The sequence below is a fragment of the Sander vitreus genome, chromosome 15 (assembly GCF_031162955.1).
Source record: "Sander vitreus isolate 19-12246 chromosome 15, sanVit1, whole genome shotgun sequence".
Lineage (NCBI taxonomy): Eukaryota > Metazoa > Chordata > Actinopteri > Perciformes > Percidae > Sander > Sander vitreus.
Genome location: NC_135869.1, coordinates 19661026 through 19678459, shown reverse-complemented (window position 1 = coordinate 19678459; position 17434 = coordinate 19661026). Strand labels below are relative to the sequence as shown.

At 40.5% G+C, this 17434-nt stretch overlaps 1 protein-coding gene across 1 annotated transcript; it reads right to left on the bottom strand.

The window, feature by feature from the left end:
* Positions 1-223: 223 nt before the first annotated feature.
* Positions 224-17395, bottom strand: samd9l (sterile alpha motif domain containing 9 like). The gene is made up of 3 exons (XM_078268717.1): positions 17194-17395; positions 13971-14035; positions 224-5899 (listed from the first exon to the last, which is right to left on the bottom strand). The coding sequence occupies exons 2-3, from the start codon at positions 13993-13995 to the stop codon at positions 1275-1277; spliced, it is 4650 nt and encodes a 1549-aa protein (XP_078124843.1). The 5' UTR covers positions 13996-14035; positions 17194-17395; the 3' UTR covers positions 224-1274.
* Between the last annotated feature and the right edge of the window lie 39 nt (positions 17396-17434).

The following is a 17434-nucleotide window of genomic DNA, read 5'->3' as shown; positions in this document are numbered from 1 at the left end:
ATATTAAAAGTTCTTTGGACAGTGTTAAAATGAGTAGTTCAAAAGCTTGATCATGTCAATTTGTGTTCCTTTTTTCCCCAAGTATAGACCTAAGACTGTTTTATAAAGTCTGCCAGTGTCTGCACTACACATTAATATAGATTAATGAATATCTTCTGAAAAGACCATCACTATCAGTTGAACTTGAAAGGTTGATGTAGTTTGTTCATTCATCAAACTAAAATTGAAGGTGAAAAAAGTTTATCGAGTTCAGTGGCATGTTTTACGTTTAAAAACACTGTTTACAGTCAATAAGTTCATGTTACTATCAAAAACAGATCATTCAATATAAGTATTTAAAATACAGAACATAAAAATTATAGCAATAAAAGAAGTGGTATGCACTGTAGCCTTATAGTTTTTTTTATTGTAAGGACCAGTTAGTTTTTATTTGTGTAAAGTATATTTAATATCAATACCACCACTAAATTCTACACCACTTTACTACACATTTTTTCTGTTGCATATTAATATATATACATATTATTCCCAACTGTACACAATGTTGCTATTTAGCTCTGAAAACATTTATTATTAAAACCATGCCATGTCATGCCAATTGCCATGAAAATAGGTGCTTTTAATTTTATTCCTGGAAAATATAGAAGAGTGAGTATAAGCTATCGTGATCTACTCACACATCACATTCTTGTTACCAAACAGCAACCACACATGTTTTTTTCTGTTAAGCAGTAGTCTCCAAAGAATGACACCAAGTGGAAGTCAGTAAGCAAAATCCAACCACAAATAGTCACTTAAGATGAATTTGAAATATATTTTGATGGTGTGAACTGCAGTCCACCCGAACTACGAACAATCTGACAGGATACTAAATACTGGTCCAAACAGGGACTTAAAGTTCCTATTTGAGAAGCATTGTTCTGTGAAGTAGCAAAATTAGTTTACATTGACATGACTCACTCTAGATTCCAAGTAATAACATAGTCCATGTTCACACACAAAAACAGTACAGTTTGACTGTATTTTAAAGAAAACTTTGTATACGTATACAATAAGTATCAAACTAACAATACTGATACCATACCATGTGCCTCAACATTTTGTGTTTCGTTTTTCAAATATTGCCTACTTGCCAGATGTTACAAAAAGGCTTGTGTGTTTGAATTGATCTTTTCGTAATCTGTTCTTGCTCTTGGCAAAGAGGGGTTACCAGGCTACCATGCTTCAGCAAGTTGATGTACAGCCTGGGTGCAGGATCATTGTTCAAAGGCAAACTATTGTTTCACAATGATGTTGCAGGCAACAGGGCCTCTGAATGTGAAGCCCAGGTAGAATGTGATGTTTTCATTACTATGAGGCACTGAAGGTACGTGAAGAGGCAGAATATTTAACTTCTTTTTCCGAGGGCCTTCAAGGTACACAACTCCATCTTCAGTCCATCCAGAAACACGTTTCAGCATTGCGGCAATCTCAGGCTTTTTCCATGCCTCACCCCTAAACCACTTCATGCGTTTCTCAGAGACAGAGAACACCTTTGTGACTCTTTCAAACTTTCTCTTGTGGACAAATTTATTCAATCCAGTCCCATTGCCCAGGAAAAAATGGGTGTAAAGTCTTCTCTTCCGCTGAGGAATGTCCTTCATCTTCGTCCAGTAGTCTTTTTCCAGATGTTCAACAGCTGATTGCACAATTTCATATTTGGTTTCTTTCTCATGATCTACGTCATGATCCTCTGGCCAGAACAGCAAGGTAAGCAAGAACAGGGCGCTTGGTAAACATTTTCTTTTATCAGTTGGTAACTGATGACAAAGTGCCTGCAGATCTTGCAGAGGAGCTACCTTTTGAGGCTGTGGTGACAGGCAGTTCAGAGTAAGGTGGACCGTTATGTAATTGATTATATCCCTTTGACCAAAGTTGGCCTTTTTTGGATTGCTGGGGTAGAGAGAAACAATGGTTTCTAGAAGACGTACTGCATTCTTCTGGTCAGTTAGCTTGGAGAGAATGGATGTTATGTTACCCCCCCCAAGATGATAGATGATCATTCGTTTTTGGAAAGGATTTAGATTGCCTGGGATGAATTGCCCATGTTGTAGAAGTGCAGTAGAATCAACTTCACTGAAATACTTCCCATACTCTGAAGATTTTTTTGCCAACCATGTTAGTGGATGGCTTATCTTTTCTTCAGGACTTTCAGGGGTCTCTCCTTCATCAGGGCCAATGTCTGTCTGGAAGTAACTAAGGTCTTCTGAAATCCATTCCAAGGCATCTTGCATTGTCTTGTGAAGTTTTTTCAAACGGTCATGAAATGGTTCCCAGGCATCTTCAACTTCCTTCGGAATGTAATCTGTTATCAGGTACTTCATACACTCTGAATGGCCATTGGCTCCGTTTGCAAACACTGACGATGATGAGATCAGTTTGAGCAGGCTGCATCCAACCTCAACTTCAGAAAAAAAACCTGAACTGTTAACGTTTTCCATATCCGCATCAGCTGCTTTCTCACATTCTTGAAAACACTCCAGGGCTTTCAGTGCAGTTTCCACAGCATCTGCTAGTTTATGGGCTGTCTTTGGTACATTGTCATTGTCAATAGCTTTGCATTTGGCTTGGAACCATTTTCTGTACACCTGCCCTTTTGTGTCGAGTATGTATGAGTTGTTGGGCAGCTGTTTGGCTGCGGTCTCTGCCCAGTGTTTTGCCTCTTCAAACTTTTCGTAAGTATAATGAAGACGAGCAAGTTGTTGTGCAAAGAATGGATCCAAATGGAAACGCTGGAACGCTTCCTTGAGTAGCTCAATTGCTGTGTCTGGGCTTTTCTCCTTTTCACACACATGCTCAATCAGAGGAGAGAAAAAACTATCGTATTTGTCTCCTTTGCTTATTCTGGCTCGCCTTATGAAAAGTGCTCTCAAAAACGACAGATATTCTTCCCTTCCAAATCTGTGCTCAAATAGCATGTTCTCACAGAGCAAACGCATAGCCAAACTGCTTTGGGTCCGTTGGTCCCCCAAAAGTTGTTGGAGAATTTCCTTTGCAACAAGTGGGTGGATGATTCTGATTGATTTAATGTGCGTCTTGTCGTCCCTAAGGTGCAAGAACACTAGTTTTGCCTGAGGGCTGAGTGATTTCTCAAACTCATGCTGGTGAAATCTTTCCAAGTGAAAGGTTAAGGCAAGCAAGGCTTCACAATGGGATTGAGAGATGAAAGAGTTTTGAACATAGGTGTTCAGCAGTGCTACATAGAGAATGAGGCGAGTGACAACAGATTGACGGTCAATACCTTGCAGCAAATGTTGCACAAACTTTTTAACGTAATCGAATCCTTCACTCATCAAAACAAATGTCAGGATAAATTCAGGCTGATATTGTTCCTCAAGCATCCTTCGCTTTCCAGCAAACTTCCTCTTCTCTTGATCAGACAGTTTGTGAGTGACAGACACATTCTGTAATGGAGACTCCTTGCATCTCTTCTCTGGATCATAGGACCGTCGGCAGCTCAACAGAATGAAACATGGAGATCCATACTGGATTCTTTTGGTGTTTATGGCAACCTCTAGTTCATTCCTGAGATCATCTAGGTAGTCTTTGTCTGAGTCCTCAATGAGGAGCAGCACAGGAAGACACCTCTGTGAATCTTTTTCTTCACATTCTCTTAATTCAACTGCATGCTGTGCAACGACAGCAGCTGAGTATGAAGGCTTCACAACTGCACACCTTAGTTCTTTCCTGTTGTTCCACAGCACGTGTCTTGCCACAGTGCTTCCACCACTTCCTGGATGATGGTAGATGTTTATGCTGTTCACCGGAGTTTCATCTGTATTACATTTCAAAGCGCCATTGAGAAGTTTGGAAACCTCGCGAAAGGCATCCCTTTCAATTACGTCTCCAACATACTTGTGCTCAGCAAGCCAGAAATTTAACCAGTTCACTCTTCCACCACGGTAGAACTGCTGTTCAATGTTTTCTTTCTCCTCTTTGATGAAGTCTTCGCTTGTTTCATCACAATGATCGACCGTCAGAATTTCAAGAGAATACATCCGTTCCTCTATGTGTGGTTCAAGAAGACATATCCCCTTCACAAAGACTGGCAAGTGTTTGCTGGCACATGCTTTTACGGGTTGTATTTGCTGCAGAGTTGAATTAATGTGACTCATTTTCATCCCAACAATACTGCATTTGTTCACAGTTTCTGTTCCACATGAGCCCTCTGCAAAGCTTTGCCACTTCGGAAAGTTTTCCTGTGACTCACAGATGCAGATGATGTCTTCATGGCCTTCCATGTCTGTGAAAAACTCATTAAAGGTGTGCAAGAGTGGTTTCTCAACTGGTGATGTGAGAAGAAAAATGACCTGGAATGTCCCTTTTGGCAAGATTTGTTTACAGATTAAAGACACAGATTCCCGCAGGAAAGTCATTTTTGTCTTGATCCAAGTCATTTCATCACATGGAGTTTCATTTCCTTTGAAGTCAGTACGGCCATTACAAAAGATCCAGCTAGTTTGGTCGAACAGATGCAAGTGGCTTGTGAATTCTTTGATGCTCATGTCACTGGATATCCTATAGCTCTGCAGAGAATGCATGTTTGCAGCATGATGCTGAAGGTATCTACTGCAAAGACCCGATATCTTTGAATCTGGGTCAAAGTCAAACACACAGAATATGTTCATGTTAAGCAGCCAGTCAATGTTGCAAAGGTCATCAGGGTTGAATTTGTTTGTGACAAATATGAACCATTTCTCCTTTTCCATGAATTTCTTCCCACTAGTCATTAGCATTGTGAGTTTCCTTCCGAGGTCTTGGCAGAAGTCTGGAGCACTGAGGAACTGACTTTTCTCTGCTTCTTCTCTTTGGGCATCCCGATCTGTGACTCGCTGGTAAAAATCATTTAGGTCTTTGTCTATCACTGGCTCTGTTTTTGAACCCACCCTCCGCAGAATTGTTTCTTTCTCAAATACTACTTTGTTTGATGACTCTTTGAAGTTTGGCAGATGAACTGCATACACCTTGTTTTTAACGATAGCCACTGAAGGCACGATGTCAACCTCTACCACATACCTCTTTTCTGAACTTTCTCGATCCATAACCTCAATGAACCTTGGTGGCCGCACACACTGGCGTACATGCTCCTTGTTAGAGGAGAAACTCCTTTCAATGTAGTCCAAAGCATCTACATAAATGTCTTTCTCTTGTATAGGGATACCAACTATCTCACCATGCACATATCCTGCATCCTCCTTGCTATCCATCACGCCAAAGTGTATTGTGCCATTTGATCGGATATTCATACAGCCAGTTGCAAATTTCAGGACCTCTTTGGCAAACTTAGCTTGGAGCCTTGTGCGATCCAATGTAGCAGCTATAGAAAGAGACTTAAATTCATGGCATGGAGATGTCAGATTAAAAGCACCTGATTCAGGTTGCAGGACTCTGTGCTTTACATATATGAAATCAATCCCTTCTTGATCAAATGGTCGTGGTCTGCAATCTTCCTTTGAAGATAACACACATTGTCCCTGAGCAGTTTGTCTGTCCTTCGGAACATCTTGATCTCTCTCCAGAGTCTGTGCTGGAGGACCTTCACTTGTTGAAGGAATACATTGAACTGTTTGACTTTTCTGTTCCAACTCAGTTTTTTTGCCACCAGTCAGCTTTTTTTTCTCTTGAGACCTTTGCTTGGAGTTGATGAGCTCATCTCTCTTTTGAATAATCAAATGAGCAGGCCCTGATTTCATGCACATATTTGTCTTCAAAAAGTTCTCATTCAGTGCAAGAAGGATTTGTCCATCTACTTCTTCCTCATAGAGTTTTTTTATGTACTGCTCCTTCACTCCAATGGATCTTAGCCAGGTGCTTACTTGAGATTCATTCCAATTCTTGGGTAACTGCTCAAGTTCGTCAGCTGTGTAGTGAGAAAAGACAGAAAAAAAACAATATGTTTGGTTAGAAATAATTGGAGAAGCACAATAGTTTCCTTCCACACTTGCAAGATGCAGATGTTTAAAAGTAGCACATACTTTAAATGGGACAACATTCTACATTTTGTCAACAAATCTACACAGATTACCTGTTACTGTGTGTTTCAGATACCGCTTTATAGATAACTGCTCTGTCTCATTCAATCAATTGTCTGCCAAAGGCCCACTTCTACAGATCAGACACTTTGTGTAGTCCAAAATATCCTGCTTTCCCAAGGCACTTGACACCAATTTTATTGATCTTAGTTCTTACCTTCAATCCATCAACAAAAGGATCAGTATCAGTTCTTAATCTTAATATCAGAGCTTCAAACACTGGCTGGCTGTTGCCACTCTTCTAGATGCTACTACTACTGCTAAATGTGCAGTAGATGGAAAGAAGCTTCCCCACCCGCACATTATTATTTTTTGGGGGCTTTTCTGCCTTTTATTAATAGGACAGCTAGGTGAGGAAATTGTATCAGGTCGGACTCGAACCCTGTACCTCTGCGTCGAGGCATAACCCCCAATTTCCACCAACTGTGGAACGGCTGTGGATCCGCTCCGGAACGGCGGCGGAGTCAATAGGTTTCCATTAAAGTCAATGTATGCCTTTTCACTGACTGCGTTCCAACTCCGTCCCAGCTCTGGCAATCCGCAGCCCTCCAGAGCAGATACGCAGAGCTTCTATTTTTGACGGATGCCGGAGACCTCCGCAGCAATTCAGCACAGGGCAGATTGTGCGGGACAGGAAGTTGAGCACAGAAACCAAATAAAACATCTGGTTAATTTTCAAAATAAAATACACCGTGCTCAGGGCGGATCATATTTCCCTGCACTATACCTTGAAAACGTCATAATGGGCGGACACAGGCCTGAAGTCAAGTTTGTGGTTTCGTTTATAGAAACTACATCCTGTTATGTCACACGATCATACGTGAATTTGCGAGATCTCGTGGGTCCTCGTGACTTCAGCTGTAAGTCATTAGGTATTGAAGGACGGCGGAGCACGGAGCAGACACGCAGCGGAGCCGATCCTCAGCCGAAATTACGGGTAAGCCTCTAAGTATATGTGCGCCTGCTCTACCCACTGAGCTAACCCGGCCATGCACAGTCTTAATGGCTTGAGAGCATGTCTTGTCTGAAGCAATCAAAAGACATATCACCTATGGTTAGCGAACAATTTCCTATTTACACATCCAGCAGATACAGAGTAATGTAGGGCCCTATGATTTCCGTGATGTGGAAAACGCGGACGGAATCACGGAATCTACACATGAAAACGGAATCTTATACACGCGGAATCGCACAGAATTTTAATAACTAGAGAATGCAATTTCTGAAGAAATTGCGGTGTGAATGTTGTATGTTGAAAGGCTGACGCTACACTGCTGATTGCTGACTTGAATTGTGTTAGAATAAGGTAAAGTAGTGAGAATAGTTGAAAAAGTGGGAATGGGTTTAATAGTATGAATGTCTTAGAAAAGTTGAATAATACCTAGATTGTTTGAAAGGTGTGGCATGTTTTAATTTTTAGTTGAAAAAGTGGGAATGGGTTTATTAAGTATAAATATCATTGTAGTATAACAAGTATAATATGAATAATGTCTTTAATATGTGGAATATCTTGTTTTTGAAAAAGGCTGAATGTCTTTTGAAAAGTTGAATAACACCCAGAATGTTTGAAAGATGTGGAATGATTAAATATTTAATAATCAAGAACAATTTAAACCATGTTAACTTATTTTACAAATGCACATTCTAAAAATATTCAGTGTCAACTGCACTAACATAATTTCTATTATTCATACGATTACCACACTTTAGATGACCGAGCCTTCAGTGCAGTTCAGCACACACACACACACACACGTGTTAATTTCGTTGACAGACTGACGAAAAATATTCGTCAACAAACCTTTTTCACGGACGAAAACTAAATAAAAACTAAATAAAAAGTCAGATATGATGACGAAGACTGTGACGAAATGGGGAAAAGGGACGAATGGAGAAGCAATCCAATCAGAACCACTCTTTTTTGTGGGACAAGTTGGGAAGAAATCCAATCAGAGCGAATCTTTGAGGGTAGGTTGATTTATGCGGAAGCAGCAGAGCCATTTTAAAAAGCTGCGGCAAATGCAGGCGCAACAGCTAAACAAACGCAGCAGCAGTTACACAGGAGGACGAGTTTGCAGAACTTTGCACAGTTTCGAGGACGTTTTCACAACAGTAAGGTTATTAACATTATACTTAGTTGCATATTCTTAGTTACACAGCTTTGGCTGATTTCCGTTGACTTCGCTCATTAGCAACACGCTAACGTTTTGCCGTGCACCCGGTCCGAGGGCAATGACAGGTCTCATGAACAACAGAAATGTCAGAGCTAGGTCTAGGACGAACCGTTAAATCTGTGTCTGTATTGCATAGTCAAACGTTAATACCATTCCATAACAGACTGATGGATACTTCCAATGACCGGAAATTCTGGAGAAACATTTAGTCAACTAAATCCACTGTAGATTTAGTCGACTAAAATCTGCTAATATTTGGTCTACTAAAAGACTAGACTAAAACTCTTATGATATTTAGTTGACTAAAACTAGACTAAAAGATTTCAGATGACTAAAATAAGACTAAAACTAAATGGTGTGTTATTCAAAAGACTAAATCAGAATTTGCTGTCAAAATTAACACTGACACACACACACACACACGTCACAGCAACAGGTCAACATGTCAGGGATAAGATCACATGACCAACTGCAGTTACAGGTTGCCATGACGACTCCTGTTTCAGAGAGTTCTTCAAAAAATGCGAATGGAAATTAAAAGTTGTATAAAACTCAGTTAATGAAAGATTAACCATAATCCTAAGGAATAATTTACCATTAGTATAGGAGAGGAAGGAGGAGACGAGTAGGAGGGGAACAGAGGAAGAGGAGTCACACACACACACGAGAATAAAGGAGAGGAAGAGAAAAGGAGAGGAGTAGAGAAAGAAGAGAGGAAGAGGGGAGAAAAAGAAGAAGAGGTGTTTTTGTAAGCTAACATGATGTGATGATGGACTAACTGACCAACTGTGACTGATAACTGACCTCAGGCCTCAACACCAGCAGCTGTTCTCACAGAGACTATAACAGTAACTTCACAGCATTGGTCAACATGTCAGGGATCAGGTCACATGACCAACTGCAGTTAAAGGTTTCTATGACGACTCTTGTCTCAGAGAGGCCTTCTCACAAAAACGAAGCTCTGACGCACCTTTGATAGCCCTGCTCTTAGCTCAAAAACCCTAGCTCCTATCTCTTAATGTTTAATACTGTGAGAGACATAACACCCTGCTGATCATCCTGTCCAAGAATGGTGTGTGTTGTGTAAGACGTGAGGACAGCAGCTGTCTGAAAAGGGCCCGTTTTTCTTCTCCTCCTGGTATTTCTGGTAGGATTTAGTACAGGAGGCAGTGCGGCAGTTGGTGGACATGGCTTCACTTGGAAGCTCACTGTGCCTCGTGTGAAAGTCAGATAGCCTCCCGGAGCACATTGTTAGAAAGGGCACAAGATTTTTTAATTAAGTACTTATTTTAGATTATTTAAAAAAGTACTAATGGAAGTTTGAATGGAGTTTCTCGGTGAATGTATGAATGAGTAGCTAGCAGTTGAAAATGTGTCAACTTTGAACATTTTGTTCATCCGCTTTAATGGGGAAAAAATGTCCGCTAAACATTGAATATCTCGGAAATTATAAATGTTAAGAATATTAAAAATAGTAGCACACCATTCTGAATCAAGCCAAACGTTTTGATGTTTGAATGTAGTTTCTATGTTGAAAAATGTGGAAGGAGTTTAGGTGCAAAAATCTGGCGGAATAAATAAAATAAATATTAGTGTAGAAGAATATAGATGTGAATGCCTTCAGCATTCACACCAATTAAACAATTTTGTTTTACTTCCTTCTCATTTTTCAGTTTAATACAAGCGTGGAAAGGTCTCTACCTAAACCGTGGCCAAATGGCATTGTTAAACATGTTGCCTAGTAACCATACGTCCTCACATTCACGTGAGTTTGTTGCCATAGATATACACACACACAGTCTATGGTTTGTTGCATGGGGGAAAAAAAATGTCATAGCGAGTGGCTCCTGATAACGGTGGCAAAAAAATAAAGAAACTCTCAATTGACTGCTAAATACCGGGCTGAACAATACCCCAACGTAAATTTTGTCAACATACTTTTGACTGGACCCGCAAAGAAACATGTAACGACCATTTGAAATCAAAAGTTCATCTCAAGAACAAAGCTAAATCCACAGCGGGAAAATCCCTCCAGGTTACCATTGAGGCAACGACAAAATCAATAGATGCAAGGCGTGCGTTTGTGGAAGATTTTGTTGCAATGTGTGCTGAAGCTGACATACCGCTTGAGAAAATGAAGAGGATACGTCCGTTTCTTGTTAAACATTGCAAGCAGGGAGGCGCACTCCCAAAAACGCCAGCAGCCTCAGGCAGACCCACCTGCCGCGGGTCTTTGACCAGCACACGCAAAAAGTGCTGCAGGAGATCCGTGGAAAGAAAATCTTCGTTGTTGTCGACGAAACCTCCGACAACCAAGATCGCAGTGTCCTCAACATTGTTATAGGTGAGCATCCAAAGCTTTTAGTTAGGTCATTTTTAATGTGCTTTGCTGAATATATTAACAGTTTAAATAAAAAAGCTGAATTGTGAGTTTGTGTCATTGAGTTTTTAAAGGTCAATACTGCTTAGAAGTGAAAAGAAAACAAGCAAATCCGAAAAGGTTAAAAATAAATGCAGTACGGAATTTGAAAAAAAAAAACAGATTTCATAGGGCCCTAGTAATGTTAGCTAGAGCCCTGCACAGGCTAAAAATCTAGGCCCGGCCCTGGCCCAAGACACTCAGCATTACAATTAGGGATGTCACGAGAACCGATACTTCAGTACCAACTTGGTACCAAAATTCTGAAAAGGTGCCGGTACTCATTTTTCCAGGTACCGGGGAATGCAATCCTTCCGGACCTGACGGGGAAGCATATACGCCTAACATTAAAAATGTTCTAGCCTGCCGCTAAATGCTGATGAACACCGACCAGCACGGAAAAACAGCGTATAGCCCCTCATCTCCCTGAGGCTTGACTGCATTCAGCTTCTGGCTTTACCGTAGATCTACAGCGGCGGCTTTCACGACTTCACCTGGAACTCCCAAACCGCAAGGGAGTCCATTTCTCTCTGCCGTTGTCTATCACAACCTAACGTGTGCTCTGATAGGGCTTGTTTTAATGGACCTCTATAACATCAGTTAACTTTAACCAGCCCACGGTTGTTAAAAACAAACACGGCAGAGAGAAACAGAGGTAACTAAACATGCTTGCTGTCTGGGAGTTCCAGGTGAACTCATGAAAGACGGTACTGTATGCTGGCTGTGTGGTGATGCCAGGCTTCAAAGCAACGGGCTGTGGGGTCCAGAAGACTGACGTTTTTGTAAATCACGCTCTCCTTTCCGCCTCCACTCCACACCATAACAGAAAGTTGAAACTAAAAGAAAACACTGAAAGAAGAGTGACATGACGATATTTAAATAAAGGAATGAATGTTTATTGTAATGTAAAATTTTCTTCCTTTTTTTTTTTTAAAAACTGTGTGGTATCGACTTTAGTATCAAGTACTTTTGTTGGTATCAGTACCGAATACTAGATTTTTGGTATCGTGACAACTCTAATTACAATAAAGTAAGTAAATGCACTCTTGTAAAAGCTGAGGCAGGCAGCTGCTGCTCGGCGTGCAGAGAAACAGACAGACTATACAATCTAAACAAATCCACGCTATGCACAGTCTCTTACAGAGCCTCATAGAGAAAAAGCACAGCATACACAGTGGAAGGTTTTAGTCCAGTCCTCCTTTCTTCTTTAACTCTTCCAGCTGTGCTGAAAACACGTTCGCTGCTGCTGGTGGGGAACACAAACACAGTCGCGGTCTCGTGTTGTTTCCACCAGCGCAGCACATCTAATCGTTTTTTAATTTATTGGATGTCTTACACATTTAAAAAAGGTACTAAGGTTTCTCATTTGGAGTTATGTTTCTGGCTATACTGCGCCTTGTTAGCTTGGTCTAGTCTTCTTCAGCTGCTAATTACTTCACTTTTGCTGCGTTCCAGACAAAATATTATATTATATATTTTTATATTTGGATTGTAATCGGTTTCCCTTTACATAAAGATATTTCCAGCATAAATTGATTCTGAAAAAGGTAGAAATAAGTGCATACAAATTCACCAGAATGCAGGAAATGAAGTGTTAAATGCTAAAAATTTTCTGGGGGAGGACACCCAACCCAGACCCCCCCCACATCATTAGTCACCATGCCGATAGAATGTCATTCTTGCCCGTCTTCAAAACTTGAGAGCCCTTCTAGTATAAATACTTATCAATGCAGCTTTAAAAAATGGGTCGCAAAAATAAAAGGTTTTGGCCACTGACAGGCTCAGATTGTTATTCTGTGTGTTTTGCAACATTATGGGAAGGATCCCAAAATATAGACCTTTTTGTTAAACAATAAAATCCTTTTGTTTAACCAGAAACAGCTCCGTGATCACTATCGTTAAACCCATCATACTCCCATCATACATACAAAAAAAACAATACTTTTAGCATGTATAGATCCAGCACATTTCCACATGTAAATCGGTAAATTATACTTTATTTCAACCAAACCAGAGTGGCGATTGTTGGAACAGTGGAAAGACGAACCAAGATGGCTTTTGATAGTTTTATTTTGTCGACTTTGAATGAAGTGTATTTTACGACAGTAAAATTACTGTTTATTTAAATGGAGTCTGGTGAGTTAGGGGATAGCAATTTCGGTGATGTTTTTATGTTAGAAAAAGGATCTTACTCTTCAAGAAAAAGGTTGACCTCTGTGTGGCCAGGTTGGGTCAGTGGGTAGAGCAGGCACAAATATACTTTATGCCTCGACGCAGAGGTCCAGGGTTTGAGTCCGACCTGTGACGATTTCCTGGATGTCTTCCCCCTCTCTCTCTCTCCCCCCCCCTTTCTCACCTAGCTGTCCTGTCGATTAAAAAGGCGGAAAAGCCCAAAAAATAATCTTTTAAAAAAAAAAAAATTAAAAAAAAGTCAACCTCTGTAGGGATCATCTCCATGATGTTGTCAGACATTTGGAACAATAATCTGAACATTTCAGGGGAAAAACAAGCACTTTTGTGGACGTAAATTGAAGGTGCTCAATTGCCCAATAACTTACATTGTAGCTTGATTCGCCACTGCTGACTAGGGCTGGGTAACAAATTCAATACTTTTTAGGCCCTGACCGAATTGCCTCTAAAGTATTGAGTATCAAAAATGCCTAGTCATTCAATACCCAATTTCAATACCTAAGGAGGACATCTCATCTCAGATTTGCTACACTCACCAGCCAAAAAAAAACAATGGTACTCCATTGAGTGGCTGGTGAAATTTGAATATTTAATAGCCATTCGGCTGGTGGAGAAAAAGTTCATTTTGAACCCTGGTAATAATGTTTGTGATTGGCTGTCTAACGTTACACGTCGCAGAGTTAGGCAGGAAAAACTCTTTAAGCACAGAATGGGCTCATGTAGTAGGAGATGAAAAATAGATAAAAGATTTGTACCGTAATGTGTAATGTAAATTTATTTTTGTTTTATAAAATTGGTATTAAAAAAAGTGTAGTTTAGGAACTGATATTGAAGTCACGGTATTGAATACTTCGGAACGATACCCAGCCCTACTGCAGCAATCTGGCTTAATACTGGACCAATTTTAGAAGATTGTTGTTCCCATCAGTCACTTATTCACAAAACGTGGGGAAAAAAGGGTCCAATTTGAAGAAAAAAAAAAAAAAAAAAGTTACCTTTTAACACTTTAAAAGCAAAGAAAACCAAGAGAAATGTCACTGCAAACAGATCAAACTACTACACCTCCTTGTACTGAAAAAAGGCCCTCTCATAAAAACAAAACGTCACTCCACTCACCCATGATTTTCCTTTCTCCTTCCATCACATTATACACTTTGGTGTTCAATATTATGACCTTCCATCTGCAAAAGAAAACGGTATACAGTTACTTTCAGCCGATTCTCATCGTGACATGAAACTGGCTCACTTTGTTGTGAAAACAGTAATTACAGATATTTTCCCCCTTTGTAGCTTTTTTTTTTATTTTGAACATTTTTCAGCGCCCATGGACGTGAACGTGGATTCAGCACACAAATTCAAACTAAATTCATAAATTCACTGCAAAATACAGGTGCTGGTCATATAATTAGAATATCATGAAAAAGTTGATTTATTTCAGTAATTCCATTCAAAAAGTGAAATTTGTATATTATATTCATTCATCACACAGAGTGATATATTTCAAATGTTAATTTCTTTTAATGGTGATGATTATAACTGACAACTAATGAAAATCCCAAATTCAGTATCTCAGGTTGCTCTGATAGTGGCCTTCAGCTCTTCTGCATTGTTGGGTCTGGCGCATCGTATCATCCTCTTCACAATACCCCATAGATTTTCTATAGGGTTAAGGTCAGGAGAGTTTGCTGGCCAATTAAGAACAGGGATACCATGGTCCTTAAACCAGGTACTGGTAGCTTTGGCACTGTGTGCAGGTGGCAAGTCCTGTTGGAAAATGAAATCTGCATCTCCATAAAGTTGGTCAGCAGCAGGAAGCATGAAGTGCTCTAAAACTTCCTGGTTGACGGCTGCGTTGACCCTGGACCTCAGAAAACACAGTGGACCAACACCAGCAGATGACATGGCACCCCAAACCATCACTGACTGTGGAAACTTTACACTGGACTTCAAGCAACGTGGATTCTGTGCCTCTCCTCTCTTCCTCCAGACTCTGGGACCTTGATTTCCAAAGGAAATGCAAAATGTACTTTCATCAGAGAACATAACTTTGGACCACTCAGCAGCAGTCCAGTCCTTTTTGTCTTTAGCCCAGGCGAGACGCTTCTGACGCTGTGTCTTGTTCAAGAGTGGCTTGACACAAGGAATGCGACAGCTGAAACCCATGTCTTGCTTACGTCGTGCGTGGTGGTTCTTGAAGCACTGACTTCAGCTGCAGTCCACTCTTTGTGAATCTCCCCACATTTTTGAATGGGTTTTGTTTCACAATCCTCTCCAGGGTGCGGTTATCCCTATTGCTTGTACACTTTTTTCTACCACATCTTTTCCTTCCCTTCGCCTCTCTATTAATGTGCTTGGACACAGAGCTCTGTGAACAGCCAGCCTCTTTAGCAATGAGTTTGTGTGTCTTGCCCTCCTTGTGCGAGGTGTCAATGGTCGTCTTTTGGACAGCTGTCAAGTCAGCAGTCTTCCCCATGATTGTGTAGCCTACAGAACTAGACTGAGGGACCATTTAAAGGCCTTTGCAGATGTTTAGAGTTAATTAGCTGATTAGAGTGTGGCACCAGGTGTCTTCAATATTGTGGGTAGAGCAGGCACAAATATACTTTATGCCTCGACGCAGAGGTCCAGGGTTTGAGTCCGACCTGTGACGATTTCCTGGTTGTCTTCCCCCTCTCTCTCTCTCCCCCCCCCTTTCTCACCTAGCTGTCCTGTCGATTAAAAAGGCGGAAAAGCCCAAAAAATAATCTTTAAAAAAAAAAATTAAAAAAAAGTCAACCTCTGTAGGGATCATCTCCATGATGTTGTCAGACATTTGGAACAATAATCTGAACATTTCAGGGGAAAAACAAGCACTTTTGTGGACGTAAATTGAAGGTGCTCAATTGCCCAATAACTTACATTGTAGCTTGATTCGCCACTGCTGACTAGGGCTGGGTAACAAATTCAATACTTTTTAGGCCCTGACCGAATTGCCTCTAAAGTATTGAGTATCAAAAATGCCTAGTCATTCAATACCCAATTTCAATACCTAAGGAGGACATCTCATCTCAGATTTGCTACACTCACCAGCCAAAAAAAAACAATGGTACTCCATTGAGTGGCTGGTGAAATTTGAATATTTAATAGCCATTCGGCTGGTGGAGAAAAAGTTCATTTTGAACCCTGGTAATAATGTTTGTGGTTGGCTGTCTAACGTTACACGTCGCAGAGTTAGACAGGAAAAACTCTTTAGGCACAGAATGGGCTCATGTAGTAGATGAAAAATAGATAAAAGATCTAGTCCAGTCCTTTTTGTCTTTAGCCCAGGCGAGACGCTTCTGACGCTGTGTCTTGTTCAAGAGTGGCTTGACACAAGGAATGCGACAGCTGAAACCCATGTCTTGCTTACGTCGTGCGTGGTGGTTCTTGAAGCACTGACTTCAGCTGCAGTCCACTCTTTGTGAATCTCCCCACATTTTTGAATGGGTTTTGTTTCACAATCCTCTCCAGGGTGCGGTTATCCCTATTGCTTGTACACTTTTTTCTACCACATCTTTTCCTTCCCTTCGCCTCTCTATTAATGTGCTTGGACACAGAGCTCTGTGAACAGCCAGCCTCTTTAGCAATGAGTTTGTGTGTCTTGCCCTCCTTGTGCGAGGTGTCAATGGTCGTCTTTTGGACAGCTGTCAAGTCAGCAGTCTTCCCCATGATTGTGTAGCCTACAGAACTAGACTGAGAGACCATTTAAAGGCCTTTGCAGATGTTTAGAGTTAATTAGCTGATTAGAGTGTGGCACCAGGTGTCTTCAATATTGAACCTCGTCACAATATATTTATTTTTTTTCTGAGATACTGAATTTGGGGTTTTCATTAGTTGTCAGTTATAATCATCAAAATTAAAAGAAATAAACACTTGAAATATATCAGTCTGTGTGGAATGAATGTATACATTATACAAGTTTCACTTTTTGAATGGAATTACTGAAATAAATCAACTTTTTCATGATATTCCAATTATATGACCAGCACATGTACATTACCTAATATAGAGCTGGAGTTTCCCCAGTGTCAAAATGAATATAGGCTACGCGACAATGACTTTGGGTGGATATGAATGCGGCTGCACAAAGCCTTTCTGACTTGCGCTAACGTTAGCTACCTACAAACAAAGGTTCTAAACCGTCTCTGCTACAAAGATCGACTCAGAAAGTATCATTCTAAAAACCTCTCAAATATCGTAGGCTAACGTTAATACACTCGATGATTACCCAAACAAATCGTGAGCCAGAGATCATTTCTTGTTGTACGTTAGCAGGCAAAAACCGCCCTACTCTAGCAAACAAAAGGCGAAAATATCTTACCTCGGGCAAATCCTGAAAAGAAATCAACCTTTGAGCCTTTTCTGGTATGGATTTTTTTTTTTTTTTTTTCCGACGACGTTCGGTTTAACGTCAACCACTGAGCGTCAAAAGCAGGACTGCTGTCACTTGACTCGATCTCTGGACTGTACAGTCTAGGGCTGCACCCATAGATATATACACTGGACTTCACCCACAATGACTCACCAAGTTTCGTTTTTGAGGAAACACCTTAGCAATTCAC

Coding starts and splice junctions, on each gene's coding strand:
- samd9l (XM_078268717.1), bottom strand. CDS start 13,995: ATGGAAGGAGAAAGGAAAATCATGG. Junction 5,900..13,970: donor AGGAGAAAGGAAAATCATGG/GTGAGTGGAGTG, acceptor CTCACTACACAG/CTGACGAACTTGAGCAGTTA.